At 67.9% G+C, this 14109-nt stretch overlaps 3 protein-coding genes across 6 annotated transcripts; 1 reads left to right on the top strand and 2 right to left on the bottom strand.

Annotated features, from left to right (window-relative positions):
- Positions 1-4: 4 nt before the first annotated feature.
- On the bottom strand, positions 5-1931 carry LOC119701506 (bone marrow proteoglycan-like). Of its 4 annotated transcripts, none has more exons than XM_038138269.1 (5): positions 1245-1924; positions 987-1078; positions 737-871; positions 389-503; positions 5-121 (listed from the first exon to the last, which is right to left on the bottom strand). In XM_038138269.1, the coding sequence occupies exons 1-5, from the start codon at positions 1591-1593 to the stop codon at positions 63-65; spliced, it is 750 nt and encodes a 249-aa protein (XP_037994197.1). In that variant the 5' UTR covers positions 1594-1924; the 3' UTR covers positions 5-62. The 4 variants fall into 4 exon arrangements, with proteins under 4 accessions (XP_037994197.1, XP_037994198.1, XP_037994193.1 ...); XM_038138270.1 differs by having other exon boundaries at positions 389-500; positions 1245-1915; XM_038138265.1 differs by lacking the exon at positions 5-121 and having other exon boundaries at positions 230-503; positions 1245-1931.
- Positions 1932-2897: 966 nt separating this feature from the next.
- Positions 2898-4312, top strand: PRG2 (proteoglycan 2, pro eosinophil major basic protein). The gene is made up of 5 exons (XM_038138282.1): positions 2898-3060; positions 3146-3324; positions 3399-3533; positions 3836-3947; positions 4159-4312. The coding sequence occupies exons 1-5, from the start codon at positions 3000-3002 to the stop codon at positions 4215-4217; spliced, it is 546 nt and encodes a 181-aa protein (XP_037994210.1). The 5' UTR covers positions 2898-2999; the 3' UTR covers positions 4218-4312.
- Positions 4313-4491: 179 nt separating this feature from the next.
- On the bottom strand, positions 4492-14026 carry TNKS1BP1 (tankyrase 1 binding protein 1). Its single transcript, XM_038138203.1, is given in 14 exon segments — positions 4492-4771; positions 4947-5012; positions 5127-5293; positions 5460-5596; positions 5680-5809; positions 6021-6336; positions 6459-8320; positions 8628-8933; positions 8935-9873; positions 10655-10727; positions 11423-12047; positions 12162-12296; positions 12777-12908; positions 13404-14026. Coding segments are annotated over 11 exon segments (4710 nt in total). The 5' UTR covers positions 12256-12296; positions 12777-12908; positions 13404-14026; the 3' UTR covers positions 4492-4771; positions 4947-4951.
- Between the last annotated feature and the right edge of the window lie 83 nt (positions 14027-14109).

The raw sequence follows: 14109 nt of genomic DNA, 5'->3' as shown, positions 1-14109 counted from the left end.
CGGCTCAGGGCACCTCTGCTTTACTGGGAAAGGAACTGGGGCGCCACGGCAGCGCCAGGGGCTCAGTACTGGCAGATGAAGGGGCGCAGCTGGAAGCAGAAGTGGCTTCGCCAGAGCCCATCTGGGGACAAGGACAGTGTCAGGGCCATGGGTTGTTCCCAGGGCCCCTCAGTACCCTGAAACCACTTCCAATGCCCCCTGTATCCCCCCTTGGCTCCCCCAGTGCCCTGTAACCCCTCCCAGTGGCCTCGGTTCTCCCCTCAGCTCACCCAGTGCCCTGCAGCCCCCTCCCCACAGTGCCCTCCCAATGTTCCTCCCATGCCCCAGCAGCCTGTGCTCCCCTCCCCAGCACCCCCCAAGCCTGGACACGGTGGCTGGGTGACCTTACCTCGGATGCTGAGTGTGGTGCAGGTGGTGACAATGTGGAAGGGGTGGGTGGGCGCCCAGTTCGCGTAGTTCCAGGGGCTGGAGTCCTCCCAGTAGGATTCCCACTGCCCCGCCTGCTGTGCCAACACCTCAGTCCCCAGGGAGAGCCCCCACCACCCCCACCCAGCCCCTCGACCCCAAAAACCAGCCCCAGCGACCAACAGCCAGCCCCTCATGCCTCGAAACCCAGCCTCCAGCCCCACGCTCGTGCCCCAAAAAGCACCCCCAGCCCTTCACCCCCAAAGCAGCCCCCAGCTGCTCTCCTTGCCAGCACCCTGTTGGCAGCCCCTTGTCCCCAGAGTCCCCTCACCCTGCGGCTGGTGACAGCTCCGATCCAGGGTGAGATGATGATTTTGTAGGTTCCTGCCAGTTTCTGCAGCTCCTGGTTGCGGGCAGCACTGTGCACCGAGGCCAGCTGGCCCCGGTACACGTCCTTGCAGTAGCTCTGTGGGACGGGCACGGGCTGGCACCAGGCACTCCCCTGTGCCCACGGGCACCTCCCGGCAGTGCTGCCGTGGCACGGGCACGGCCCCGCGCCCCCTGTGCCCGTGTCCCCTCACCTGGGCGCCCGAGTAGGTGCGCAGCTTCTTCACCACGGCGTAGCGCAGCTGGGTGGTCTCACCAGCGGGGACCCCCTGGGGCTGGCGGGGGGCTGCAGGGCACAACAGGGGGAGGGTTGGTACTGGGGGACCCTCCGCCACCCACCACCAGCCCCAGGCGTGTGGCATCGGCAGTGTGGGCATGGCACTGGGGTGGCAGGGATTGAGGGTGTCCCCAGGGCATCCCTGGGAGCGGGCAGGGGTGTGGGGGGCACTCACCAGGGTGGCTGGCAGAGACAGTGCCCAGCAGGGCGAGAGCGAGCAGCAGGCACAGCCACATGGCAGTGGGACACGCAGGGACACTGGGGACACCACCAGCACCTTCTGGAGATGCCACAGCCCTGTCACACCCCACCACGGTCCAGAGCCCCTCTGCCACCCTTGGTAGCAATCCGTTCTCTCTGTGGCCCTTCTGCCATCCCCCGTGTCCCCACTGTCCTTGTTCCACCTTGTGTCCCCATGTCCCCCAGTTCCACCTTGTGTCCCTCACCCCATCCTGCCCCTCTGTGCCCCATATCCCCACTGTCCCTCCACCATTCCCTGTGCCACTCCCATATGCTCCCGGCATCCCAGAGACCCCCGTGACCCCAACACCCTCATCCCAGCCTCAGGGATGCCCACGCCTGGTGCCCACCCCAGCAGCCAGGGGCTGACCCCACTCTGCTGTTCCCCTCCCTGTCCCCGTCCCCATCCCCGCTCCTCACCTGGGGTCTGGGGGGCTCGGCCCGTTGTCCCCCTTATAGGGGTGACAGGACCACATGTCACCACCACAGCCTTGCGCCACCCAGCCTGGCCCTGGGGACGCTATGGGGACATTGGGGTGACACTGGGGCAGGGATGGAGTCCTTGCCCGCAGGGAGGGGGGGCTACAGGCTGGGGGTGCACGGGGGTGCCCAAGGCAGAGGGTGGGTTCTGAGGGGTGCGGGGGTGGGGGCTGCTCCAGTTTGAGGGGTGCAAGGCGGGTGTATGGGGCGCAGCATGGGCTGGGGGTGCAGAGGGGATGTTGGGGTGCTGATACCATCTCCCGCCGGCCGGGCTTGCCCAAGGGCCATTTCCTTTCCAACGGCCGTGGCCCCCTGGGTCCAGCCTGGCCGTTTGCCCACAGACCCCCTTGAGCCCCCCCTAAATCTGCCATTCCCCTGACCAGCCCCCAGCCCGCAGCTGAGCACCCACAGCCCCCCTGAGGACTCTGCACCCCAATCCTTATCTCCATGCCCTGTGCACCCCCACAGTCCAACGCCTCCAGCCCCTGCACCCCACCCTCCCTGAGCCCCTGGACTGTCAACCTGCCCCCCAAACTCCCACAGCCCCCTCCCCACACCCTGCACCCCAAACCCCACAGCCCCCTCCCCTGGACCAGGAACACCCCAGGCTGTGGCACTGGCTGGGCAGGCTGCTGGCAGAGCCCTCCTGGGGTGTCCCCCACCCTGTCCCCAACAGTTGGTGGTTGGGGATGTCACAAGGCTGTGGTTGGGGGCACGTGTCCCTGGCACCAATATAAGGGTGGCAGTGGACAAAGCCCCTCAAGACCCAGGTGAGGAGCGGAGACAGGGACATGGGGGTGGGCTCAGCCCCCTCAGCTGCCAGGGTTGGGGGTTCCTGAGTCTGGCACTGGGGGCTCTGGGGTGCCAGGGGTGGAGGGGGCATGGTGGGGGACAGAATGGCACAGGATGCCCAGGGGAGGGAGTGACCCAAGGGTGGGAAGTGAGGAACTGGGCACATGGTGGGTGGGCACAGGAGGGCTGGGGTCTGTGGGGGTGGCACTGGGGTTGGCAGAGGGGATGGGGCACCGGGTGGCACTAGGGATGGCGGAGGGAGAGCGGGGATATGGGGGGGTTTCTGAGGGGACGTGGGGAGGACAGGGTGATGCTGGGGGTGGCAGAGGGCCCATGGGGGTGTCCCCAGGGTGGCCGAGAGTGATGGCTCTCCGGGATCCCCCAGGGGTGCTAGTAGTGTCCCCAGCGTCCCAGCGCCATGCAGCCCTGCCTGCTGATCGCCCTGGCCCTGCTGGGCACAGTTCTCATCAGCCGCTCCGGTGAGTGTCCCCCACACCCCCACCTGCCCGCGGGGACACCCCGGGGACACCCCCGATCCCAGGGTGACCCAGCCAGTGTCCCCAGCTCTTGCCAGCCCTGAGGTGGAGGACGAGGAGGACGTGACAGAGCTGGAGGTGCCCGAGGAGTACAGCGGGTGCCGGGGGGCCAGGGACAAGCAGGCACTTGGTGTCCCCAGCATGCCGGGCACCGCCACCTGCCGCTACGTCATCATCTCCCGCTGCCGAAGCTTCCGCCGTGCGCAGGTGGGATGGGGTGGGTTGGGAGGGGGGTCGGGGTGGGGCACCAGCGTCCCCCCGTGACACCCGTGTCCCCACAGCGCATCTGTGCCCGGCGCTTCCGCGGGCGCTTGGCCTCGATCCACGATTCCCACACCAACACCTTCCTGGTGCTCCTGGCGCGCCGGCACACCAACGCCGGCCTGGTCTGGATTGGTGCCGTCAGCCAGCCCGCCGTAAGGACCCCGCCACGCGCCCACCACCCTGGCCTCGGGGCACCCTGTCCCCTCCCAGTGTCCCCAGCGCCCCACCCTGGGTGTCCCAGCCACGATTCCCAGTGCTCAACCGGGGTTCCCCGATCCCATTCCCAGTGCTCTCAGTGCCCACCAAGAGAGCCACAACTCCACCCCGGTGTCCCCAGTACCCACCTGGGTGCTCCAGCCTTGTCCCAGTATCCCTAATGCCCATCCTGGATGTCCCATTCCCATCCCACCGTCCCGCAGTGCTGGGGGTCCCCACACCCTTTCTCCCGTGGCAGAAGCCATTCCCGAGCTGCCACTGGACTGACCGGAGCCCCTGGAACTACAGCCGGTGGGTGCGTGGGCACCCCCTGCCCGGCCGCCGCTTCTGCACCGCCCTCTGCACCAACAGTCAGTGGGGGCTCCAGGGGAGGGGTCCGGGGGGGCGCGGGGGTAGGCCCTGCCCATGACGGGGGGAGGGTGCCGAGGGGCTCGGGATGGGGAGGTGACACTGGGGGGCTGGTATACGGTATCTGGGGGGCTATCCCTGGGGGCTGGAGGGGGTCCCTGGAGGTGGGGGTGCTGGTGGGCCATGGGCTGATTCCCCTTCTTCTCTCCCCAGACGGGCTCTGGAGGAGCGTGCGCTGCAAGAGGCGGCTGCCCTTCATCTGCGAGATATGAGGGGCTCAGCCCCCCTGGGGCCTCCCCTACTGCTGTTCCCCTACAGAGGGCTGCACCCCCTCCCTCGGAGTACAATAAAGTCTTGGTGTCAGCACCCACTTGGTGTTCGGGCAGGGCCAGGCTGGGTGCACCCAGGGTGGGCACAGAGGGGCTCTGGAGATGTCCCTTCTTTCCTGCACAGCTCCTGTGCGGGCAATGGCAGTTGCAGGGTCTCATTGTCCTTGTCCCCTGGGGTCTGCCCAGGGCCCAGGAGAAGAGTCAGGACTCTCTGAACTGACCGGCGAGGTTTTATTGTCTGTGGCAGTGGCACCACGAGCGGGACCCGTTGCCCTGTGTCCGGGGCCATACGCGAACAGGGGGGAGGGGAAGGGGGGGCTCGTGCCCACCCCCAGACCCTTGAGGACCAAGGGGACGGGGTACAATGGGGGGTTGGAGGTGCTGGGAAGACAGGGGCCCTGCGAGCTCGTACAAAGTGCATAGGTGTGTGTGTTTGTGTCCCCATGGGAGGGGACAGCCCTGGTCCAGGGACAGCGGGCTTCAGCGTCGCAGTGAACCTGGAAGTGACACAGGGGGAAGGGAGTGAGGACCCTGCAGGGCCCCCCAGGGATGACCGAGCCCGGGGGGACCCAGCCAGAGCACAGAGGAGGGAGTGGGCTACCCCCAGCAGTGCAGACATGGGGAGGCCTGAGCTGGGGGTGTCCCCAGCACTACCTGAAACCCCACACTCACCCTGCTCAAGGCTTCTTCCTTTTCAGCTTCAGCGCCTGCAGCCAGTGGGGGGGAGAGGCCTCGGATCTGGGGTATTGGCAGAGTTTCAGCATGAGGCCCCCAAAACCAGTCCCGGGACCCAGACTGACCCCTCAGCCCCCTCCTTTACCTCCATGAGGAGGATCCTGGCTCCACACTCACCCTGAGGATTTCTCCGGCTTGGGGGGCAGGGCTGGGGGTTTCCCACTCACACCAGGGATCTTGCAGGATTTGGAGCGCTGCACATGGGGGTCTTTAGAAGGGGTCCCCTTGCTGTCCCCTGATGATGTCCCCTCCTCGGCCGAGCGGTTGCGACCCCTCAGCTTGGCCTGAGGGCAGAGAGAAAGGTCAGGGAGAAACACAGTGCTCTGTCCCCCAACCCAAACTACAACTGCCTTCTCCCTGTCTTTAGCCAGGCCCCAGTCCCACCCTGCCTTAGTCTCCCTGCGTTCCACCCTCCCTTCCACCCTGCAGCCAGGAGTCCAAGGGACTCACCTTGATGGCAGAGGCACTGAGGCCGGGAAAGAGCGGCACCTTAACCCCCCTGCCCGAGGATGAGCCGCGCATCCGCCGGCTCCGGGGCTCCTCCGCTGCCTCCTCGTCGGAGGACGCTGACGGGGCTGGCCGGGGCTCTGTGGGGACACAGGGACAGTGTCACCACAACACTGTGGCAGGATAGACACCCTGCTCCCATCCCGATTCCTGCTGCGCTCACCCGTGGAGTCCCGGAAGATCCAGCTCTCCCCCTCGGTAGTGGTGGGGCGCAGGGACGGTGCCCGATGCTGGCGCTTGCGGCCCAGGCTGGCCTTGCAGCGGAACACGCTGCTGTCCAGGAGCTCTGTGTCCTGCCGAGCCCAGGGGGACAGGTCAGAGCTGGCACAGGGAGCCCAGGGACCCCCCACTCCAGCCAGCACAACCACAGCCCCCCACAGCAGTGCTGGGGGCCCTCAATCCATGGCTGTCCCTGGGGGCAGCAGGGTCTGCGAGCCCCATCCACAGACACATGCAGTATCCCAGGCCATACAGGGTGACTGGAATCTCCCCACTTCCACTCACCTCCAGAAGAGGAAATTCCTGCTCCTGCTCCATGGACCCCTCGGGCTGGGGGGTAGTCAGCGAGAGCCGCTGCTCCCCCCAGCTCGAGGCGCTCTCCCCATCTGGGTGGTCCAAGGGCTGTTCCTCACTTCCTGTGTCCATTGGGATGCCACTGGCAGCCTGTGGCAGCAGAGGGGGGATCCTGGGGCTCTGTGGGGCAGCAGCTGGTTCAGAGGGATGCCTCTCCTCCTCAGAGTGGCTGGGTGACTCACTCCGGGGCGGCTCCACATCTGGGCAATCAACTGGAATGTCACCCATAGAAGGGCTGGGGGCCGACCTGCTTGGGGGACAAAATCCCAGAGTTGCTCTAACCCCAGGTAACACAAGCCCTGCCCCAAACCCCTCCGTCTGCCGCAGGGGAAGCTGCTCCCTCCCTGCCACCACCGGTGCCCTCCTTACCCATGCTCCGCGGCGGTGTCCCCTCCCACGCTCTGCTCCCCCGCACCAAGGTCCCGGCTGCGGGCGGCACAGCGGGCGCTGAAGGCACTCGCCCACTCCTGGCGCCTGGCCTCAGCATCCTGTGGCTCCACACTCCAGCTGTCCAGGTCCTGGCTCCAGCGGGCACTGCCCACGTCCAGAGAGAGATCCCTGCGCAAGCCTGCCTGGGGCTGTGGCAGGACGCCGGAGATGGAGCCATCCGAGGCTCCGGCACTGCAGGGATCTGGCACCCGCTCTGTCCCAATGACACCAAACTGGTTCTGGCACTCAGCTGCTCCAAGCTCCTCAGCCCAGTCCCTGCTGCCAGAGCTGTGACGCTCCTGCTGGTGGGCACTGCCCCAGGTGGGCTCCTGGGCCGGGGGATCCGGGCGGTGGGAGCTGGGCACGCCCTCCTCACCAACCCTGACCAGCCCGGTCTGTCCCATGCTGCCTTCACCAGGCCAGCTCAGCTGGGCTGGGACCAGCTCCTGTTCTTCCTCCCTGGGGGTCACAGAGCTGTGCTGCCCATCCCAGGCTGCTCCACTGGGGCTCAACTCTGTGTCCTGTGCCTCCACATCCCTGGTGCTGGATCTGTCATGCCAGACGCTTCTGCTGGAGCTGAACTCCCCATTCCGGGTCTCCGTGTCCCCGGTGCTGTGCCTGCCATCCCCGGCTGCTCTGCTGAATGTGAATTCACTGTCCTGGCTCTCCATATCCCTGGTGCTGGATCTGTTGCCCCAGGCTGCTCCGCTGGAACTGAACTCATCCTGGGTTTCCAGGTCCCTGGTGCTGGATCTGTCATCCCAGGCTGGTCTGCTGGGGCTGAAGTCCTGGTCCTGGCTCTCCATCTCCCTGGTGCTGGATCTGTCATCCCAGGCTGGTCTGCTGGGACTGAACTCCTGGTCCTGGCTCTCCATCTCCCTGATGCTGGATCTGTCATCCCAGGCTGGTCTGCTGGGGCTGAACTCCTGGTCCTGGCTCTCCATCTCCCTGATGCTGGATCTGTCATCCCAGGCTGGTCTGCTGGGGCTGAACTCCCTGTCCTGGCTCTCCATGTCCCTGATTTCACCAGTCCAGGCTGGCCGGCTGGGGCTGAACTCCCTGTCCTGGCTTTCCGTGTCCCTGTACTCCCGAGTCCAGGCCGGCCGGCTGGGGCTGAACTCCCAGTCCTGGCTCTCCATGTCCGTGGAGTTATACCTCCTGTCCCAGGCTGGCCGGCTGGGGCTGAGCTCCTTAGCTGGGCTGTCCCCAGTGCTGGATCTGCCAGCCCAGCCCAGTGTTAAATTCTCATCCTTGCTCCCAGCATCCTGGCTGCTGTATTTACTGGCCCAGTCTGGGGTGAGTTCCCTGTCCTTCATCTCCGTGTCCCTGCTGCTGTACCCGCCGGCCCAGTTGGGCTGCCCAGAGTGTGGCTCCTTGTCCAGCTGCCGGACGTGTCCCGTGCCAAGGCCACTTCCCCAGCTGGCCTGTCCGGAGCCAAGCTCCTCCGTGCTGCCATAGCCCTGGCCCCACTCAGCTGTGCTGGCACTGTAGTCTGGATCCTGTGGGCAGCTCTTCCCAGTGCCAAGGGACTGGGACCAGTCGCTGGAGCCCAGTTTCGTGTCCCCCATCAGCTCCGCTGCTCTGTAGTCACCGCTCCAGCTCTCCCGGGCAGTGCTGTCCTTGTCCCTGTGGTCGCTGTCCCAGCTGGATTTGGTCCCAAATTCCTGGTCCTGCTTGGTCTCAACAGGCCAGTCTCTCTCCCTGGATGCACCTGGGTGGCTCCAGTGAAAAGCGCTGTCCTGGCGAGGGCGGCCAATGCCGAACTCACTGCACAGGTCCTTCCGTGACCAGCCCAGCAGGTTCTGGTGGAATAAAGGGGAGAAGAGTTAGAGGGGGAAAAGAGGTTAGAAAGGAGAGAGGAGTTTGAGGGGAGCGCAACCTTGGCTCCCACAGCAGCGGAGCTGGGGAGGAGGGAAACACCTTGGGGACACAGCACAGCGGGGCTCATTGCAGGGAGAGGGCAAACCCCACCACCTGCCCCTCAGCACACAGTCCTGCTCAGCCTCCACCAACCCACCTGCCCACCCTGTCCCATCCCACTACTCCATGGAGGGCAGAGAGGAGGAGCCCAGCCCACACCGACCCCACAGAGCCCCCCAGCCCCCTCACCTCCGGAGAGCCGTGGACCCCAGGTGACTCCAACAGCTCTGTCAGCCAGCCCGGGTCAGCGTGGGGGTCAGGCTCCTGCGAGGGTTTTTCAGCCTGGCCTGGGCCCCCAGGACCCTGCAGGCTCTTGGGGCCATCACCTGCCCAGGCTGAGTCAGCTGGAGCAGCTGCATCTGGGGGGGCTGGATCCAGGGGGGCAGTTGTGGTAAGGCTGGGCTGGGTGGGGGACTCCGGCTCAGCTGGGTGCTGGCCAGACTCTGTCACACAAAGTGGGGAGTGGGACACGGGAGCATCTTGCTCTGCCTCCCTTTCCTTCCTCCTCCTCCTCCTCTGCTGAGCCCTCAGACTCTTGCTGTGCCACGGGACCCCCTGGGCATGGAGCCCCCTCTGCCTGCTGGCTGCCAGGTCCTTCAGCCCCACTGTCCTTTGGAGGGCCGGGGGCCGCAGCCTCCCCATCTGACTCCCCCTCTTCGGAGAGCCCCGAGTCTGGGGTCTCCCGGATGGGGGAGCGGGGAGGGAAGGCCGGCAAGCGTGCCCCCCGCGATGGGAATGTCCACTCAAAGGACTGGGAAAGGCTCCAGCCGGACTCGCTGCCCAGGGAGGGCTCTGACAGGGGGTCTCCAGGCCGGGGCAGGGCACTCAGTGAGCCCCCCAGCTCCCCCAGGCCCTGCCCGGTGGGCGGGGGCCGCAGCACCCCCTCTGAGGAGCGCCGGAGCCCCACATCCCGGGGAGAGGGGTTGAAATCAGGACCCTCATGGGACCGTGGGGACACTGCGGAGTCATCAGGTCCCTCTGGGGAGCCTGGAGGACGAGAGGCTTTGGCAAGAGGTGGGCTGGGGGGGCCCAGGTACTCGGCAGCAGCCTCGGGAGAGCCGGGGGGGCAGGTGACTCGTGGGGGCAGTTCAGGAGTGCCAGGGGGGCTGGCAGTGCCAGGGGATCCCTCCCCTGGAGTGTGTGGGGAGCCTGGGGAACGGGAGACGCTGAGCTGGGGTTCGGTGGCTGAGGGAGCGCCCGGGGCCTGGATGGAGGTGACGGGGACCCCGACTGGAGGCCGAGTGGGGGATTCGGGGGAGCCGGGGGGCAGTGTGGGGGAGTCAGGGGCCAGGAGCTCAGGGGGGGCATCAGGGGAGCCAGGGGCTGGGGCAGAGGGCTCAGCAGACTGGAAAGGAGCTCCTGGGGCTGGGGCTGGGCAGGTGGGAGGCCTTGGGGAGCCTGGAGGTCCGAGGGCACCCAGCTGTAGAGTGGAAAGCTGTGGAAAAAGCCAGCAGGGCATCATGTCACTCAAGAGGCGCCTCCAAACATCATCCATCCAAAAGCCAGCCCCCCAAACCCCTGGAGGGTCCCTCCCTCCAGCCCTGCTCCCCCCTCCCTGCACCCGGGGCAGGAAGTGCCCATGCTGCGTGCCAGAACCAGGCTGCTCCTGCGTGACTCAGCCAGGGCGGCTCCCGGCGCCCCAGCCCTGCTCCCTGCCCGGCCCCCTGCAGCCCCCAGAGCGCCTGGACAGACGGAGACAAGAAACGAAGCAGGAAGAAGTCAGAACCCCTAACACAGCCCCCTGCCCTGCCTATGGCTGGCATCCCCCTGCCCAGCACTGCTGGGGTTTGCCCCGTTGCTGGGGTGACCTGGGGCCGCTGCCCAGGCTGCCACCTGGAGTGTCACCGTGGCCCGGTGTCCCGGTCACCGCCCTGAGTGAGCACGGCACAGGGAAAGGGGCTGGCGGGGTGCCCGTGGGGCCTGCCCTGCCACATACCTGCCGGGTCACCAAACCCCAGCTGGTGACTCACGGCTGCTCCCTGCCCACGCCTGGCACTGGTGTTGGCACATGCCACCCCCACAGCCCCGGGCCCCACACAGGGCTTTCGGCACAGGGGGCCCCGACTTCCCCCCAGGAAGGGGACGCCAGCACCCCAAGGAGAAAGGAGAGACACGCACCCCGCAGAGAGGGAGCCCCGGAGGAGACAGGAGAGCCCCGAAGGAGAGAGCCCAGGAGCGGAGCCGCCATGGCGCCGGAGGGTGAGGCCAGCACTCACGTCAGGAGGGGACGGCGGCCTCCGGCGTCCACAGGGATCCCCGGCACAGCTCGGCCCGGCTGGGGGGGAGCTGCTGTGGAGAGAGAAGGGGAAGGGGGGTGAATCCCACCGTGTGCCTCAGTGCTACTCTCCCACCACCCATGAGACACCCCTGACCCAAACCACGCTCCACAGATGCAGGGTACAGGGGGTAAGGCCCTGCCACAGCTGCACAGTCTCTGGCTTGGGCTACGAGGGGAAGGAGGCAAAGTGGCCCCAGCTCCCCTTCCGGAAAGTTTTCGGTCCTTTGGGAGCAAGTTTCTCACACTGTGGCTCAGAGCAGCCCCCGCCCAGCTCTCCCCGAGGTGCCCGGCTCTCGGGATCGTGGCCAAGCCCTGGCCCTAGCCCAGGACATCCTGCAGCTGGGAGCCCTGCCGATCTGACTGCTCCCTGTGCCCTGCCATGGCCCAGCAGATAAAAAATAGCAAGGCTGGAAAATCAGGAGCATTTCCTGGGGGAGCGACCCCTGTCTGTTACTCCCAGCCCAGGGGCTGGCTCGGAGCCCGCCCACAGGCAGCTCCTGGCCCGGGACAGCCCATTCTGCGGTTGGCACCAGCCGCCCCGGCCTTCCCACGGAGGCAGCTCCAGGCACTGCGGCTCGGGAGGAACCCGGGCCCCGTGCCGGCGACCAGACCTCAGCTCCGTTACATTCCCAAGCCTGGGATGGCTCGGAGTGATATCCCCCGTTCCCAGTGCCACTCCTCCCGGCTTCGGTCCCCATGCCCTCACCTCATCTCAGCCACAGGGTGTCCATCGTCCCCCATTCCCAGCTCGCCTGCCGCAGGTCGGGGCATCTGGGGGGCTTCGCCGGCAGGGTCTCCATCTGCCTCCCCGCTGGTACGCTTCCGGAAGGCAACAAAGGTCTTGGAGCCGAAGCGGGAGGAGGGGTCGGCGCAGAAGGGCGAGAGCCAGGCCCGGTCTGGGCTGCCCGGGCCCTCCCTGCTGTCCATCTTGGCCAGGATCTCCTCCACGGTGGTGCCCGGGAACCGCTCCGGCCTGGCGGCCACCGGCACCGGCGTCACCTTGAAGGGCGCCGGGCCCTTGCGCGAGGGGGTTGGCGGGGCCGGCGGCACCTCCTCCTCGGTGCCTGTGACCGAGGGCGACGAGGGCCCCTTCCCGTTGGGGGTCTCGGGTGATCTGACAGTGAAGGAGGGGCGCCGGAGGAGCCCCCCCGCGCCTGCCCCGCTGTAGGGCTGGGGCCCGGCCAGGCGGTTCATCTTCTCTGCAGAGGGCAGCTCGGGCCGGGGGTGCCGCGGGCCCGGCGTGGGGGGCGGCACCGGGGGCTTGGCGGGCACGGCCGGCTTGGGCAGCACGCGGGGCTTGGGCCGCACCGGCGGCTTGGGGCGCACGCTGCCTGCAGAGAGCAAGGGAGGGGGACGGGGTCAGCGGAGTTGGTGCGGCCCCTCCCAAACCGGGAACAGCCCTCGGGGGGCTGCCCCAGCAACCTCCCCCCGCCCGGGGTACTGACCTTTATCGGGGCTGCCGGCCAGCCCGGCCCCCGCGGTGCCGGCGGGGGAAGTGCAGGGCACGGCGGGGTGCAGGGGCTGCGGCTGGGAGGCCATGGCGACGCAGGGACGTGGGGGGCTCAGCACGGGGTCAGCCCCTGGGGAGAGAGGGAGAATCGTTGTGGGGAGCGTCCCGAGCCTGGGGGAACCCAACCACCCTGCGGGGCCCCGAGCCAAGCCCCGTCCGGCCGTGCCAAACGGTGATCACACCGCGGTGCCACCCTTAGTACATTGGCCCCGGCTCACCTGAGCCAGCCTGGCCCCGGCGGCAGACCCAGACACGGTCCCAACCCCCCCTCGTCGCCACAGGGACCCCACACTAACCCGCTAACGCCGCGGGGCCGTGCCCTTACCTGTCTGACCCTGCGCGAACCTGTCCCAGCACACACGTGTCACTCTCACCGACCTTCGCCAAACCCCCAGCGCCGAGCTGGCCCCCAATGTGCCCCAGTCGCCATCTCAGCCCGCTGCCCAGGTCACTCCCGGCCCCCCCGAGCCCCCGGCAGCCCAGGAGGCACCGCCCGGTCCCCCGAGACCCTCGGCCAGCCCCTCTCGGCGGCCGCGGGTGCCCCACTCACCTTCCCCACGGCAGCCTCATGTCGGCGGCGGGCCGGGGACACACGTGGGGGGCGCAGAGCGGGCGGGGAGGAGGGGTTACTGTCCCCCGGGTCTCACGCTGCTGCCGCCGCCTCTCCCGTGACTCACCGGGGCTGCGGGGACAGGAAAAACCCGCTCGGTGCCTCCTCCCGGCCCTGCCCTCTCTCCCCTGCCCTCCCCCCGCCGCCCTCCTCTCCCCGCCTCGCTCCCTCCTGCCCCGCCGGGGTCTACCCTCCCCAGGACCCCCCCTCCTCTCGCCTTCCACGGGGGAACCGCCGCCACGGCCCACATCTGGCAACCATCCGGCCCGTTTCCCAGCCCGGGATGGCGGCGGGGCCCCGGGATGCGGGTCCGGCCCCCCGGGGTCCTCCGCCAGCGCGGCCTAGCCTCGTTGCCAGGGCAACGAAGCCTCCGATCGAGTGGCCGAGTAGGCCTCGACCGCGGCCTAGCGCCGTCCCCATGACAACGAAGCCCCCCACTCAATTCGGGGGTCCCGGGCCCGTGGTGCCCGCCCGCGCCGAAGCAGTGTGGTCCCCGGGCGGGCACCACGGGCCCGGGGGAACGCCGGTTACCCGCAGCCCCATGCCGGCGGAGAGACCCCCACTCACCCTCCACCGCCGCTAATCATGCATATTCATGAGCGGCCCGGCCACGCCCCCGACGCGCGGAGAGGGGCGGGGCAGAGCGGCGCCGCGTGGCGGGCGGACCATAGAGAGGGGCGGCCGGAGAGTCCTCCAAAATGGGGGCGGGGGGACGCGCCGCGGACCTCCAGCCCTCCCCGGATCACCCTCGGGGGCCGCCACAGCCCAGCAGGACCCCCCCACGGTTGCAAATGATCCCATTCCCGGCGTCCTCCAGCCGCGGGGCTGCTGCCAGAGGGGCAGCAATGCGTATTTAGGCGGAGGTTGCTGTGACAATAGAGCCCCCCCCCACCATTTGGGCATCCAGGGTCCCTTGTGCCCACCGGGGAGCCGCGGCTTCCTGCTTCCCCGTAGCCCCATCCCAGCGGTGCCAGTAAAGGCACTGGAAGGAGGAGGGGAACAAGCAGCCGTGGGGTCCCCCCCGGGGCTGGTTCCAGAGCGGGAATCGGCTGCAATCAACACCGGAGGGGAAACAGGCCTTAATCGGATCAACCCCCTCACGAGGGAGGCAGAAAAACCCCCAAATGGCATCAGGATCGAGCGAGGGGCTGTAATTAGGAGCCCTGATGGCTGAGCAGGGGCTGGGGGCCGCTAATGGAGGGTGGGGAGAGAGTGAAGTCAGCCCTGGAAGCGGTTCAAGGAGGGGAATGAGCTCCCGGATGGCTGCAGGAAG

This window comes from Motacilla alba, chromosome 5, assembly GCF_015832195.1.
Source record: "Motacilla alba alba isolate MOTALB_02 chromosome 5, Motacilla_alba_V1.0_pri, whole genome shotgun sequence".
NCBI classification, from domain to species: Eukaryota; Metazoa; Chordata; class Aves; order Passeriformes; family Motacillidae; genus Motacilla; species Motacilla alba.
Note: the sequence above shows the minus strand (reverse complement) of the source record. Positions and strands in the feature narration are given on the sequence as shown.